A 16,361-nucleotide genomic window follows, 5' to 3' on the forward strand; every position below is an offset into this window, starting at 1 on the left:
TGGTTATCACTTCGGTTTTGATCCGGANAACCCCGGTTCGAATCCGGTGGACCTTTTTATTTCTAATTTTTTTAAATTATATCTTAAAACTTGTCACGTTCTAGGCTATTTGGCCTTTTCCGTGGCGCGTTTCTCGAAGGTGACCAACGAAGTGAACGAGTGAAAATTTTCCATGGCATCGCTTTCTGAATGGGTTCGATGAGTTTCAGCGAATACCATATATATATATAGAGACATTGAAATGGGAAATTTGAATCTGAAGTTATCTTGATGCTCATTTATAGAAGAGAAGAAAAGAAAACATACAACTAGATCCCTAGGAACCTAGATCATAGAAAGAAGAGAATATTATATCCCATCACATAATATCTCATCACATATATCCCATCACATAATATCTCATCACATAACATTACATCACATAACATCGCATCAGATCCTCACCGAAAGGATCATCACATCACCGAAAGGAACATACTCATCGATAGACATACTCATCGATAAACATACTACTCATACTACTCACCGATAGACAGTAATACACATCCATAGGATTGATAATTATCTGCTATTCATCGAGCTTAGTGTACGTATATTTTAAGAGCTACAAGATATAAGTTTTGATACTGGTAATAATTATCTGCCGGTATAGATCTAACTATTGAGCTTATATTGGATACAGAGATAATAGAATAGTAGATATTGCATTCGTTATCTTCAAATTTCTCAAAAGTAGAAATATCAGAGATAAGACACACCAGATTCGTAACTCATTATCAAGGTAATCAAGATAATAAGGACACAACTTCACCCAAACTGGTCATAACAGACGTAAAAGATTTCATATCATAGACGTCTATAATTTTTTTATAAAGGATCAAGGTGCAGGGTAAGTTGACTTATAGTCGGCTGTTAAATAAGAGTGCGGTTTATATATTATCGCGAGGTAATATATCACAAAATCGTGACAGAAAGCAATTGCTATATAAACTGAGGAACATGGCAAGAGAAGAAATATTCAACGAGACAGCCATTATGTATTGGAAAAAAGCAATCGCATAAAACCCAAAGGATATACATGTACATTAAGAGTGATAAGGAAGCTAAAAATCCATAATAGCCTCCCTAATTGGGCCAATTGAAGTTTGATCATTTCCTGTACTTGCTTTTTTAAAAGAATATTCGGTGTTTGAATTAATATAAAAAGCATCACTCATTTTCATATAATGATTGACGATTTTTCGCCACCTTCCCTTGTTTCTTATCACGATATTTTTTTGAGATTAACATTGTAGTATGGTTTTGCAGTTAGCTATTTCAGTTACAATTGTGTACTTGCGTTAACGAACTTGCGTTCCTGAAAAATATTAGAGCGATAAGTTATTCTTGTGTTTTATATTCAAAAAGGGAAGCGTATGTAGTTACCATGGTTACGCTAGCATTTATCTAACATAGTTGCACCTTCTAATTCGCGTAAGTATCGAATCAGACTATATATATGTATGTACTCAGAACACTCGACACATTACGGTGAAGTATACAGGTTCATAAAGAAAGGTGCATAGTTCAAAACTCAGTGGTAGTGGCCTCTTTTTAAGTAACCTTGACAGGATTCTAGTAAGACTTTCTTGCAATGCATTTTAGCACTAGAAATAAACACTTTTTTTTTAACTGATTGTATTTCAACATGATTAGAGATTGTTGTTCTTGATTTCAACTATCTGAAGTACAGAGCAGGTTATAGTAGGCGGTGTATTGCTAACGGATCCCAATAGCAAACCCTTTCGAAGGACGAATCCTCATATAATAATCTAAAATTACGCAATTTTTTACTGTGTACCACAGACACCACTGCCATTCGTAAAGGTATCTGAGACTAATATAACTCTTATTCGGCACATTAATTGTTCACATTCAAATATACTTCTTTGCAATGGTGGGTATCATATATGATTATTTTAGACTCGTCATTACTGTTACAGAAGTCTTTTCATATAAAGAACATCTCTATCGGTGGCTCAATACTGGTGGCACATAGAAAAGTTATTGCAAATGACCATTACAAGATATCTAAAAAGGGTTGAAAGCTTTCTTCTTAACCTCGCAGTAATTTCTTAATATTGAGGCTAAAACATGGCAAGTTATTGTAAGCATATTCTATAGGTGCAGTACCTCATAAAGCTCGAAACGGAAACTTCCTGCAAGATGTAACGAAAATCTACTGTTTTTCTTTTAATCTGAAAAAAAAAACCTAGGCCCAAGATCAGCTCATAATAATAAACCATTCTTTTTAGCTTCTTTATTCAACAACCTATCGGTTTCACTACCGTATTTATTGTTTCCTTTGCCAATTGTATGACCTTCCTTGTAAGCATAATCTAAATTGATTCTTTTATTAGCAATTAATTCATTATCCAGTTTCCCAATAGCTGCATCAGAATCTGGATAGAATTTGAAGAAAATGTGAGCACAACGAAGTGTGTTATTTGAAAGATAAAAAATTTCAGGTTCTTTAAAAAGAGGGCCGAATTTCTCGAAAATGTTAGATAATTGTTGGATATCCACAGATTCATCCAAATTTTTAACAAATACTTTGGCAATTGGTAGTACTTCCACTTGTTTGGAAGTGGTGTAAGTTTTGTTGTTTGAACTAGGTAAATTTTGAACTGATTTTCTTACTTTCAAAAATCGATCATATAAAGAAACAGTATTATTCATGACTTTTACAACATAATTGGTATCCTCTGGGGTATAAAATTCAATAAAGGCATATCCTTGATGAGTTTGGAGTAGTTTATCCTTTGGGTAGGCAATTTTCGAAATAGGACTTACCTGTACAAATAGTTCATACAATTGTGCCTTGGTTACATTTGGATCAATGTTACCAACATAAACTGACAATTCGGGATTACTCATTTGTGAGTTCATTTTGGAAGAGGAACAGACTTTGTAAATACACTCAAATATACAATTGGCAGTGTCCAATGACGCTTGATACGTTGATAATTGTGAAAGAGTTGTGAAGATTGATGACATTTTTTGCATGTACTAACAAGATATAAAGTTAAAAAATTATCCAGGACTGTTAGCGCCGTCGGATTTGAACATATTTTTTAATGGGTACATAAAGTTCTTTGTATACATAAAATACCATTTTGGTAAATAAACAACTTTAAAAAAACAAGCTGCCCAGAATGATACACATATCAGTATATTACAGTATATGTATTGTGAACCATATTAACAGTTAAAAAATTGAAAAGTTACATAGATTAGAGATTGAATAAAAAGTGAATGAGCAAAGCGGGCGAGTTAATATTAAATGGGCCCAAGGATAGCAAAGCGATATTAAGAATTGTGTTTTTTCTTAGTTATTATTGGTAAAATGCGAGGATTTGTTTATATTGGTAAGCCGATATAATTATATTTCTTTTTTCTTCAAGTACTGGAATAGATTTGGTCGACTTGGCGTTTCACAGCATCTAAGATCTTCTTTCTCTTTAGTTTTTGTGCTGAAGTCACGAAACCGTTTTGGGGGGTCCATTCATCATCGAAACAGACGATCCCTGCTAAGAACTCGATACCAACCAAACCTTGTTCTTTACCTGTCTTTAACATATCTTGGAAGATAGCATTAACCAATTTTTTGTCTGTTAAGTAAGGTTCGATGTCATCATCAGTTTCCTTCATGACACCCAATTGTTTGGCTAATTTACGTACTGGTGCATGATTTGGTACTATAATTCCTACCGGTTTGACTTTATTTTCATCAGCGTAGACACAAATATTTTGAACGTATTGATTGGATCTATAGATGGATTCTAATTTTTCTAATGCAATATATTCACCGTTTTGGGTCTTAACTAAGTTCTTCTTTCTATCAATAACTTTCAAATGGCCATGTGGAGTCCATTCACCGATATCACCTGTCATGAACCAGCCATCTTTAGTCAGAGCCTTTTCAGTTTCTTCAGGATTTTTATAGTATTCTGGTAATACGCAGGCACCTTTGATCCAAACTTCCCCTTGATTATTCTTAGCTAGATAACCTAATTCTTCTACGTCTACTAATTTTACAGTGACTGCACCAGTCAAATCACCTGCAACACCTAATTCAAAATGTGTTGGATCTAAGATAGTAGTATTGGCAACAGTTTCTGTTAGACCATACCCTATTAGCATTGGACAAATTAAGTTTGTAATAAATTCTTGAGCGTTTCTACTTAATGGAGACCCACCATTCAACATATATCTTAAGTTACCACCGGTAGCATTTCTAACTTTCTTAAAGACGATATTACCCAAGAGATTACCACCTGGTATATAATAATTATTCATTTTCAATTTAGCGTAATATGCAGCCCAAAATATTTTCCTTGTAATCATTGGTAATTCGTTAATTTGTTGTAATATCCCCTTTCTAACAGTTTCCCACACTGCTGCAACACCGACCATAATTGTTGGTTTAAACTCAATAAGATCACCTTGACAATTCCTCACAGAATTATTAGTCAAAGTTTTCACAGTAGCATAACCTAAACATGACCCCCATAGTATGGATAACAGTTCGAAAGCCATTTCAAAGATATGAGCCAATGGTAAGAAAGCAATGACACGGTCTGTAGGCCCTGTAATACCTTGGACGTTTAAACTTGCACCACCAATCCCTGCAACTATATTTGAATGTTTCAAGACGACACCCTTTGGGTCACCTGTGGAACCAGAAGTGTACATGATACACGATAAATCATCTGGTTTTGGTAAATGTAATTCAATATTGTTATCATTTTCTTCACCTAATTCCAAGATTTCATCAAATGAATAAACTTTAATGTCAGGTCTAATTTCTTTAATCTTTTCTATAGCTTCATTGGCAGTGCTATATAGTTTCCCATTTTGTCTCTTGTCATTTGGATCAATCTTATCAGTATGAATGACGTATCTAATTCCTTTACATTCCTTCAATGGGTTAATTAAAGAATTCAACAAGGAATTATCAGTGAAGATGGCACTTGAATTAGTTTGACGTATGGAATGGATCAACCCATGTTCACCTAATGTATCGTATGCGGTTACCACTGGTAAAGATTGACTTTGAGCCCCCATGAACATTTTCAACCATTTATGAGATGTAGATGCGTAGATATGTAATTTATCTTCAGTATTTGGGTTTAATCCGATCTTGTTTAAACCTTTACCTAAATGATTCATGATAGTGATCAATTGTTTAAAAGTGGTGTAATGATATGGAGACAATTCATAATAAAGCCAAGTTTTCTCCACAGATGTTTCCTTACCGTCGATTAATTTCTTTACTGTTTTTTGTTCTTCATGAATTTCAATGATATCTCTCCAGCCCATGGCATTTCTGTTCCCCCATTTCTCACAGCATTCTACGATCAATTCATAAACCGTAGAACAATTCATGTTAGGTGGTCTGATTAGGGCTTTATCTGCTGCTTTTGCATTTCTTCTTGGAGCAGTTTCATGTATGTTAGCAGCTTTACCCACTTCGACTGTGTAGTGTTTTGGAGACATTTTTTTCTTTGGTTGTACAATCGTCGTTTGCTTTTGCTTTTGCTTTTGTTATCACTTTTACTTTTACTTTTACTAGTTTTTATGTTTAAGTAGCGATTTTTGGGGGGATCTCCTCTTCTCGATCTTACGATATTCAATTGGATCAATTGTTAAAGTATGTTTGAATGATGTATCTGCACTGACAAAAGTGACAGTTAATATTACTTTTAATGAACAATGGTGTCTTTGGTTTTTCCTTATATTAGAAAGAAAAAGCAAAGAGGAGGAAATGGGTGATGATCCTTATAATGTGTCAAAAAAGAAGCAACCACTACTAACTACGTAAATGATCAATTAAAATAAAATTGGAGATATCTGAGATAAAAAGGATACGTACAAAAGCAGACAGCCAACCCACCAACCATTCATCGGTTCCAAAGTGGGAAATCGCAACAAACAAACAAACAAACAAACAAACAAACAAAAAAAAACAAAAAAACAACATCAACAAAGAAAAGGGAAAAATATCATCCCATATGTTTCTCATATAACGTATGTGGTATCTTTGTTTTCAAAAGAGGAATAGGAATTTGTAAAGGAGGGGTTGTTTTGCCAGACCCATAGTGATCCCTGCATTCTACCACGATAGGTTCTCTGACGTTGCCAGAGAAGGGCCCCAAGTTTAGCTTTGATAGCCATCAGACAAAATGGCCGCACGGCCGCTAAGAGATCCCACACAGTGATGAGGAGCATGTGAAAGTTTTACTGCTTGCGTTTCTTCGCGTTTTCGTGGGAAATGAGCACAAGAATTTAAAATTAGATTTAACATTCGAATGCGAAATAATTTCATTGGAGTAACTTTCCGGTGTACGGCTGTTGCATTTTGTTATCCACCCAAAGGTATTGTATGGTATAGTTGGGGGTACGTGCTACAAGGGCATAAAGGGAATGCCCTGATCCACAAACACAATTCAATTCAATTTGACCTAAAAAAATTGCCTCGATTTGCGGAACAAATATTTTGCGGCGGTTTTGTTCCCCTTTTCCGTTTTCCGTTTTTCCCGTTTGCAAAACAAATAAGCCTCGGAGTTTCTCCCCCGTCATCCATCTCTTCGCATAGGATTAGTTTAAGCAATTCAATCCAAATCAATTTCAATTTCAATTTCAATTTCTGTTCCCCCCCTTGTTTGTTTACATAGGCAAAAAATTAAAAAATACGGGGAAAGTAAAAGATACTCAAGTGCAGTTATTTCTCCTACGACGGTTTCACTTCAAGGAGTTACATATAGCAGAAAACGATGGATATCTCCGTGCCGACTAGTTTCCCTTTATGGAGAAAGCTTCTAGAACACAGTCCTGAGATGAAGGAAAAGCAAATACGAGAGCTGTTTTACATAATTATGGCACCAGATTATGTCTTCTTGTAGGGGTTATTGTTCAAACAATAGTGACAAATTGAGGTACTAAAAGCTACATGGTAGCACAATGATTTCTTAGTCACATATCCCCGCGTTCTACTTGATTAAGGTACCAATTAACTCACCCTTACTTGAATTACCTAAAAATAGTGGATGCTTTATTGCTAAGCTACGGAAAACAGGCTTGGCTTTCTTCCAGACACACCCCCTTCTCCCTACTTCCTTGAAATAATTACCTAAACGCATTACTTTGGCATTGACTTAGTAAGAAGATTACGTATAATCAATTACTGTTTCCGACATTAGATATTTCCAAGGGGTAATAGATAATATCTTGATGCTTTTTTACCATATATAAGAGGTTGCACCTTCCACCATTCTAAATTCTTCTTCAGTTTACCTAACGTAAGTTTGTTTTTTTTACCTTTTTTGTTTTCATAATAGAACAACAATAAAAGAAAAGTTCTCGAACACATTAATACATATAAAAAAGACTTTTTCAAATACTTACAAAAAACTACAAAAAAAAATTTAATAAGAATTACTTTCAATGTCAGAATCATTCATTGATGTATCAAAGAGTGGTAATGAAGCCATTCAATTAAACCTACCGACTGGTTTAGATTTCCATATAACTAAGCAAGGTTCCGATTGGTTATGGGCCGTTTTTTCAATTTTCGGTTGTTTCTTACTTTGTTATTTAGTATTTTTCTTCTATGCTGAAATTAAAGGTTCCAAATTAACAAGATATGCTGTTGCACCAGCTTTATTAATTTCATTTTTCCAATTCTTTGCATATTTCACATATGCTTCTGATTTGGGTTGGACTGGTATTGAAGCTGAATTTAATCATATTACAGTGAAAACTTCAATAACGGGTGAACATCCAGGTGTTAGACAAATTTTCTATTCGAAATATTGTGCATGGTTTTTATCTTATCCATGTTTACTTTTCTTATTAGAATTATCAGGGTTATCAAGTTCTGATGAAGATGTTTCTGCCTTGGATACTATTCATTCTTTATTGATGCAAATGATTGCCACTGAATTTTGGGTTGTTTCATTATTAGTTGGTGCTTTAATTAAATCTACATATAAGTGGGGTTATTGGACTTTTGGTGCTGTTGCCATGTTATTGGTTCAAGGTGTCATTATTAAACGTCAATTTTTCACTTTAAATGTTAAAGCCATTGAATTTAAGAGTTTGATGTTGATGACTTCGATGTTAATTGTTTGGTTATATTTCATTTGTTGGGGTATCTCTGAAGGTGGTAATGTCATTCAACCAGATGGTGAATCTGTCTTTTACGGTGTCTTAGATCTTTGTATGTTTGCTGTTTATCCAGCTTTCTTAGTCTTTACAATTGCTAAGGATGGTAAACTTCCAAATATTACTGTAAATAATCCATTACCAGGTATTCATAAGCATCATGAAAATGAAAATGATCTACAAGAACAAGAAACTGACAGTGAAGATGAAGAAGGTGTTCATCATGAAAAGGAAGTAAGTCCTGATTCTCCAAGAGCTTCAGGTGCAACTGCTTTCCAACCAGAAGAAGATGAAGCTGCTAATGTTGAAACGTCAACCTAGGAGTTCAATAGACTATAAAGAAATTTTTTGAATCCCTTAAGATAACGTAAAAAAGTATTTTCCCAAGAATGTAATTACATTTGAAAAATGTGATCGACTCAGGGAAGACGAAGAAAAAATTATAAATCAAATAGGTTTTTATGTATATTTTTTATTCTTTGATTAATATTTAATTTAAGTTTTATGAAAATTAAATAAGCAGAGGCATTTATTCTTTTTGAGGAATTCTGAAAGTTCTATCTTTGTTTATTATATTATGTTTACTTTTCCAATTGTTTACTTTTTCGGGCATCGTGCTAGAAAGTGAAGGAAAAATAAACAAAAGATAGATCTCCAGGTTGTTAGATGTAATTTACTTCCTGTTGATAGTTCAGGGTTATCTATTAACACGTTCAAGTGTAATATATACAGGTCCAGTTTTTATTGTTCGGTTATATAATAATCAGATGAGAATAAGAGTGTGAGAAGATGAATACCTAAAGGGTTCTATGATTGGTAACGTTCTTGAAAAGCTATCATCAGTAGTTCTCGAAAAGGTCGTCAGGCTCAGCGTGTCGTATATGCGGGTAGGATACTTTATTATGATCCTTTTTATACTTGATCAGGATACAAAATACTAGCGCTCAGCCATTCTAGCCTTACTTAAGGCTATAAGAATAAGGTATGGTTTCGAGCAACCAAATCAACCTCACATAAGTAAAGTTCCTCTTCGAAAAAAATAACTCCATAGTTTATTGTGTAATTCGAAGTACATTTAAGACAACGCGATAAAAAAATTACAGACCAGCAAGATTCAATGGTGGCTCGGAGAATAATGGTTCAGTTCGTTTAAATAAACTAAAACTTAGAACTAACTAGGCATCTTGTAGTTTTTTTATCGTATAGACCCTCAAGTGCCGGGGGTGAGGAAAACAAACTTTAAACTTCCGTTATATCGAAGCGATTTAAGTGTGAAATTGATAAGCATATATATTTTTTTTATAGGAACACACCTGTTCATTGGGTTATCGGGGTATTCATTCTGGAATAGTTTGTCAAGTGACAGACAACAAAATCTCTGCCAAGACGCAGGGAAAGCCTTTCAACTCGCTCAGGCTGTCTGTTGCACTTTACAAAAGAACTTGAGACGGCGCGGCTGGCCGGCATGTTCCTTCCTTTGTTAAGACTTCTGGAATTCCGGCACGTGCCTTCCGTTTTCTCGGTTCCCTCGGCTCCTTCCTTCAGTTTTCCTCAGCTCGTTCCTTTTACGTTTTTCGCCGGGAAGCCTTTTCAGTAAGTTTCTATCCATTGATTAAGAGAGCCCACTCACTCATTAATTTTTCAGTATTTTTTGGGTGTCCGTTTTGCCTTCCTTCCTTCCTTCCTTCCTTGCTTCCTTCCTTGCTTCCTTGAACAGCTGAGTTAAGCTGAACTAAGCTGATGGGCCATTATATTTCTTTTACATAGCGCTAGTAGGTACCGTGTACATAAGTACGTTAATATACATATATATATATATATATAACAGGTGTTTAAAGTTATAAAAACAAAAGCAGCCTATCGAAAGGACAACTAACATCCTGTCTGGGTAAACTTAACGTCTAGCTACTGTTCTTGATCAGAAGATAGAATTCTTTTATAACATAAGAGGTAAGGTTCAAAAGATCTCAACAGTTCTTTGCAAGAGATTTACCGTAAGTAGGACGCAAAATATTCATAAAGCTAGTTCCTCTATAAGAGAAATAGCATACCTACGTTATTAGAATATTTTTTATATTACGGTTATCTTAATCACGAAAATAAGGTTCGATTAAACTCAAGACCACAAACAACAAATTATACATTCACAATCAATAATGATATCTGGTAAAGAAATTAGGATTATATCATTATTGACTTTAGATTCAGTATTTTTCCTACTGGAAATTACAATTGGTTATATGTCTCATTCACTAGCACTAATAGCAGACTCATTCCATATGTTAAATGATATCTTCTCTCTATTAGTAGCATTATGGGCTGTTAATGTAGCGAAAAATAGAGATCCTGATGCGAAATACACTTATGGTTGGAAAAGAGCTGAAATCTTAGGAGCTTTAGTTAATGCCGTATTCTTAATAGCTTTATGCTTTTCCATCTTCATTGAAGCTTTACAAAGATTATTACAACCAGAAGAAATTCAAAATCCAAGATTGGTATTATACGTCGGGATTGCAGGTTTAATATCAAATTTGTTTGGATTGGTTTTATTCCATGATCATGGTCATGGTCATAGTCATGGTCATGACCATGGACATTCTCACGGCGGCGATCTTCTAGAACTTGGAACAGAACAACAACATCATACTCATAGCCATGATTTGGAAGCAAATATGTCTCATTCACATTCGCATTCACATCCACATTCAAACACGGACCTATCAACAGAATCTTCATTATCAAAATCAAACACTCCAGCAATTAGTATGAGTAACGAAGATCTTGATGATGTATTACCTGATATGGTAGTGGAAAGAATTGCATCAGAGAATACATCATTATTACCAAAGGATACAAATGAAAATGAAAATACCCTTCCTACAAGCTCTACAACAATAACAAATAACAATATTTCTACAACTCCAACTCCAATTTCAAATACTATGAAAACAAAAAATCAAAAAAAATCGCAAAGATCATTAAATATGCATGGTGTGTTTCTTCATGTAATGGGAGATGCATTAGGTAACGTAGGCGTTATAATCGCCGCTTTAACCATATGGAAAACAAATTATTCTTGGAAATATTATACAGATCCAATAGTCTCTTTACTAATTACAATAATTATCTTCTCATCAGCATTACCTTTATCAAGAAAGGCATCAAGAATTTTATTACAAGGTACTCCGTCAACAATATCTGCTGATGATGTTCAAAGAGAAATTTTGACTGTACCAGGTGTAGTAGCAGTACATGATTTCCATATTTGGAATTTGACTGAAGCTATCTTCATTGCATCCATTCATGTGGAAATAGATTGTATTCCTGATAAATTCTTATTCTCTGCTAAATTAATTAGAAACATCTTCCATAATCATGGTATACATTCTGCAACAGTTCAACCAGAATTCATCTCAGGTAACGTCAGTGCTGATACTCGTAATAGATTCTCAAGGATTGCAGGTGGTAGTTCAGAATTCAATTCTTCATCATCTATTGAAACTAATGGTTCAATAGATAATTATAGAAATAATAGTGATAATTCAAGACCTTCTGCTTATGGTGCTACTACATCTAATCCTCATTGTTTAATTGATGATGCTGTTAATTGTAACACGGCAAACTGTCTGCAGAATAAAAAAAAAAAACTGGATGCTTATAGAAATAACCGGATTCTTTATATATCACCACCGGACACAGTTCTATTCCAATTTCAAACCACTTCTCATAGATACATTTTTTATATAACATACATATATATTCATCGACAAAAAATAAATAATAATCAACGTCCTTGTTGTCTTTATATTTAATCTTTTTTCATGTCTTTCTTTCTATTAATTGTCTATAAATATATATAATGTTTTCATTCATAGCCTACATATATTATAACTTTTTTTTTCTTCATTTTTCTCTTCCCTTTTTCTTCCTTATCATTACATTGTTCTTCTACGAATGTTACATTTGTTCTTTAAGAATACACTTCATTACAATTCTATGTTTTTTGTTTTTTTTATAACACACTTAGGGATGTTGTTGAATCGATCAATGTCCATATATTTGTAAATTTTTTTTTTATCCCGTTGGTTTAAGTTCTCTGTTGTCTTTTTTTTTTTTTTTTTTTTTCTTTCTTGTAATTTTTAGATTTTTGTTTTTTTCTTGGAATATAATAAATAGTGTTGACAAAGATACATTAAATTGAATCATGATATGATTCAATTTATTGTGCTAAAGGGGTTGCCCAATTAACACTTTTGTTCCGATCTAATGTATTCGCCTTGACATTTCTACCTTTACCTGATTTACCATTCAAATACTTAAAATCATATCCTCTAATTAAAGCAGCATCAGGTATAGATTCATCCATGTCAGCGTCAACGTCACCATTAGAATCATCTAAATCCTCTAAATCAAGTTCATTCTCTCTTAAAAATCGTTCTTTCCTTTCCTTATGCTTTTTTTTAATTGACGAATTCACAGGTATCGTTATTCTTTCCCAAATATTAGATATAATGGGTAATTTATTCCCATCATCCTCATTACTTGTACTTGAATTAATTTCAGTAGCAAAAATAGTAGCGTCTTTCAATGATCCTCTTGATGAACTAACTATTAAATTCAATGAACTTTGTTCTAAATTCAATATCGATCTCTTAGGTTTAATCGTCCTATGACATGGTGAATGTTTCCAATCATCCCCTCCTCCTGTTCTTCTCCTCCCCATAGATGTCTTAATCATTCTATTCAATTCTAAAGTTTCATTATTTATTAAACTTTTAGAACCATTCCAATTCATCATGAAACATGCCGTATTGAAAGGATCAAGTTTACTATCAAAACCAGCAATATCAGGTGAAGATGATGCAGATAATGATGGAATGGAAGAGATATCACTTAAAGGGCTAATTGACCCTAAATCAGTTGGTGACGTTGGTGACGTTGTCTTGTTGTCTAAATGTAACCTACGACTTAATATATCATCATAAAGATTCTTATTATTGCAACTATCCATTTCATTTGGATGTTCTAATGGTGTATCGAATGTTAACACTTGAGGTATCACAGTTCTAGGATTCGTTTTAAGTCCGGTACGTTGTAATTTGACTAATTTCTTAGAGGGTGTTAAATTACCATTACTGAAGGGATCCAATGTTCTTGGTCTCTTATTGGGTGTTACCGGTAAAGATACATCCGAAATCAGTTTCGATCTTGGTGTTGATAATATGAGTGGCTCTGGAGCTATCAGATTATTCATTTTTCATTTATTTTTTGGGTGACGTTTAGAGAGTTTAGTTGGAAAAAACACAAGGTATATTGCCAAGAATTCGATCAGCAACAAACAATAAGATGTTTTTACAAAGGTGACAGTTTTATGCATCAACAGAAACGAATCATCCATTATTCTTATATAGGAGAGAAAATGGGAAAATGGTTTCTTTGCCATTAAGATAGCTATTGAAGAACTTGACATATTGTCATCACACTGTTATGGCAACTGTTGAATCTTAACAGATCCGCTCCATTGAAAAGTTTTGAAGAGGCTTTTTTTCCGTTGTTTTAGTTTTGCCATTTCGGGCAAATAGATCTGTGTCTGCCCTGTTTACATTTAGCCATAAGAAGAAAATATATTACATGGAAAGACTCTTAAAGCAATCCAAAGACGTTAGTCGACTAGTAGATTTTAGTCAAGAGAAACAACGACCAATCGCTACTGCATTATTATCTGTGGCTAATAATGTATGTGTGTTCCGGTAATTAGAACGGTACCTTTGTGTTACTAACGGTACTTAAAAATTTCGAGAATGAGAGATATTTGGGCCAAAACGAGCGGCACCCAAAGCTGAACATGGACATCACACAGATTGCCATGTACGATTTCGTTTCTTTCGTCCACTTCATGTACGGATATTATTAGCAATGTACCCAAATACGTAATATAAAATTAGAACTTGCCCGTTTACCCACCTACTCCAAATTTGAAAAATCAGTCGTTAATTCGTTAACACTTCTTCGTTTGCAACAGCGAAGTCCGTACTTGCAACCTCGTAATATCAAACTTTTTGGGGAATAAAACAATGTTCATAAGAAAATTTAAAAGTCTCTTTTCGATTTACCACAACTGCTACATATTTTACTTACTGTTTTGGATGAGAATTATCCACATATAATGGCCAAGTTCATACCAAACAGTAGCAATGATTTACATGGAGTATTGGGATGACTCTCAAAGCAAAACGGAAAAGTTTATTATTCAACATAGCTTTTGAGGATCTACAAAATAAGCTTCCTATTAACTGGGATATAGCTGTTATTGAAGACCTCATCCTTTTCTTTAATGGCAAACATGTATCCAGTAGATACTCTCTTCTTGTGTTAGCGAAGTTTTATTTAGTTTAGCATTCACTCCCTCCAGAAGTAGATAAGCTTAATCATACAGCCAAAGTTAACAAACATCATTAGCCGCTAGATTGAATTCCCTTACAAATCTTGTATCGCTTCCGGCACCACCTTTATGCATCGGCCAAGTTTCGAATAGATTGTCTCAATTTTGTGACACAGCCAGTCATAAACATTCCCAAGAAAATAGACTAGACAAAGAAAAGAATATAAAAAGAACTCGTGTCAGTAACAAAACTCTTTACATCAATATATTTTCTTTAACCCTTTCTTATTATTTTTTTTTCCTACTTTTTTCATCAGGATAGACACAATTTCTACTTTAGCTATCTAAAAACCATGTCTTTTCATAGAAAACATAGCTCAACTACAACAAAAAACGTTCCTATTATCTTGTCAAAATCATTAAGTCAAGAACAAGTTGAGAAAGAACGTACTTTAAATAAAGGACAAAATGTAAAGGGACAAGGAACTATTGCAGCTTCCAGTCTAACCAAAACACATGATGTTCACTTAGCGGACGATCTAGAAAATGTCGACTTCCAAAATGAACAAAATCCAATTATAGAAGATATTCCTGTGGATTGTAACGATTCTATTGATAATGTTTATCCAATACGCCCAGAATTACCTTTATTTAGATCTGTTGAACATTTGAAGGTTTATCCTATGGTTCAAGAAACAAATAACGCATTGAAAGGATTTGCTGTCACAAGAGTAATCATAGCAAATTCAAAAAAAATGGCCAAAAGAATCCTAACTTCAAAGCCGGCAAGATGTATGGTTCCAGTTGCAAACACATTGGATAGTATTGGTAATTCAACGTTAAATATGACGGATAAAATTATTCCGGCAGCAATGACAACGTCTTTTAGTGATATACACGAACATTTTATGGTCCCAGTTAAAAAAGTACAAAAGTTTACCAAGGATACTAAATTAAGATCCGTTAGTCTTAGCAAGAAGTATGTTTACAAACCAAGTCACGATAGGTTAATTGAATTTAGAAAATACTATAACAGAAAATTGATTGATACGAATAATAGACCTTTGATCAGAGGTTCGCTTGACCCTCTTGCTCGCCCAATAAATGTTAAGGCGGAAGATATGATCGTGAAATATTTACCCAGCGAAACCCCTCTAACCAATCATGAGTTTTGTTGCGAAGTTAACAAGAGTGCATATTTGAGTACAGCGGTTGTTTCCAGAAGTATACCCTTGTTGAAAAGAAGAATATATACTTTAATGATGGTGCCTTGCTCTTATTTGGAATATGCAAATAGAAAATTAAACAAAAATCTCGACGAAAAGAAGGATTTAGGTTTCAAGAACACTTATCATGCTACAATGGATACATTAAAGGAACTAAATGGAGAAATGTTTAAGAAGATAACAAGAAGGCCAAAAGTTTAGTGGGCTTTCAGAGTCTTCATGTTTGATTAATCAAGTTAAGGATGGCACCTTTTTCTACTGCATGTTCTTCATTATTGAAATAAATATATATATCTCTATATAACTATATAGTCTTTTAATAAAAAATTCTATTTCTGTTTTTGGCCCTTAAATAATCCTTTTTGAAAATTACGTCTGTAAGATCATTTGACTTTGTAAGGATGAGAAATAAGACTGTTACACCCGGACATTTTAAAACATGTTGTTTTTTCTGGCACATTACTAAAACGAACCGTGTCGGAAAATTGATACCATTATGAGAAGGCGCCGGGAGAACCAATATTCTTCCGCCTACGAAAACCATCCTG

General features: G+C 33.9%; 6 protein-coding genes across 6 annotated transcripts; 3 read left to right on the forward strand and 3 right to left on the reverse strand.

Annotated features, from left to right (window-relative positions):
* Window positions 1-2,268: 2,268 nt before the first annotated feature.
* Window positions 2,269-3,045, reverse strand: HSH49 (U2 snRNP complex subunit HSH49; the record flags this gene model as incomplete). Its single annotated transcript, XM_003670058.1, has 1 exon — window positions 2,269-3,045. The coding sequence occupies one exon, from the start codon at window positions 3,043-3,045 to the stop codon at window positions 2,269-2,271; it is 777 nt and encodes a 258-aa protein (XP_003670106.1).
* A 393-nt stretch (window positions 3,046-3,438) lies between these two features.
* On the reverse strand, window positions 3,439-5,538 carry NDAI0E00480 (long-chain-fatty-acid--CoA ligase; the record flags this gene model as incomplete). The annotated part of the gene is made up of 1 exon (XM_003670059.1): window positions 3,439-5,538. The coding sequence occupies one exon, from the start codon at window positions 5,536-5,538 to the stop codon at window positions 3,439-3,441; it is 2,100 nt and encodes a 699-aa protein (XP_003670107.1).
* A 1,947-nt stretch (window positions 5,539-7,485) lies between these two features.
* NDAI0E00490 (opsin family protein) lies at window positions 7,486-8,526 on the forward strand (the record flags this gene model as incomplete). The annotated part of the gene is made up of 1 exon (XM_003670060.1): window positions 7,486-8,526. The coding sequence occupies one exon, from the start codon at window positions 7,486-7,488 to the stop codon at window positions 8,524-8,526; it is 1,041 nt and encodes a 346-aa protein (XP_003670108.1).
* A 1,835-nt stretch (window positions 8,527-10,361) lies between these two features.
* COT1 (metal cation transporter COT1) lies at window positions 10,362-12,017 on the forward strand (the record flags this gene model as incomplete). The annotated part of the gene is made up of 1 exon (XM_003670061.1): window positions 10,362-12,017. The coding sequence occupies one exon, from the start codon at window positions 10,362-10,364 to the stop codon at window positions 12,015-12,017; it is 1,656 nt and encodes a 551-aa protein (XP_003670109.1).
* A 407-nt stretch (window positions 12,018-12,424) lies between these two features.
* Window positions 12,425-13,459, reverse strand: SFG1 (Sfg1p; the record flags this gene model as incomplete). Its single annotated transcript, XM_003670062.1, has 1 exon — window positions 12,425-13,459. One exon carries the CDS (start codon window positions 13,457-13,459, stop codon window positions 12,425-12,427), a length of 1,035 nt encoding a protein of 344 aa, XP_003670110.1.
* Window positions 13,460-14,940: 1,481 nt separating this feature from the next.
* SPS4 (Sps4p) lies at window positions 14,941-16,014 on the forward strand (the record flags this gene model as incomplete). Its single annotated transcript, XM_003670063.1, has 1 exon — window positions 14,941-16,014. One exon carries the CDS (start codon window positions 14,941-14,943, stop codon window positions 16,012-16,014), a length of 1,074 nt encoding a protein of 357 aa, XP_003670111.1.
* Window positions 16,015-16,361: the final 347 nt, after the last annotated feature.

The sequence above is a fragment of the Naumovozyma dairenensis genome, chromosome 5, assembly GCF_000227115.2.
Source record: "Naumovozyma dairenensis CBS 421 chromosome 5, complete genome".
Taxonomy (NCBI): domain Eukaryota; kingdom Fungi; phylum Ascomycota; class Saccharomycetes; order Saccharomycetales; family Saccharomycetaceae; genus Naumovozyma; species Naumovozyma dairenensis.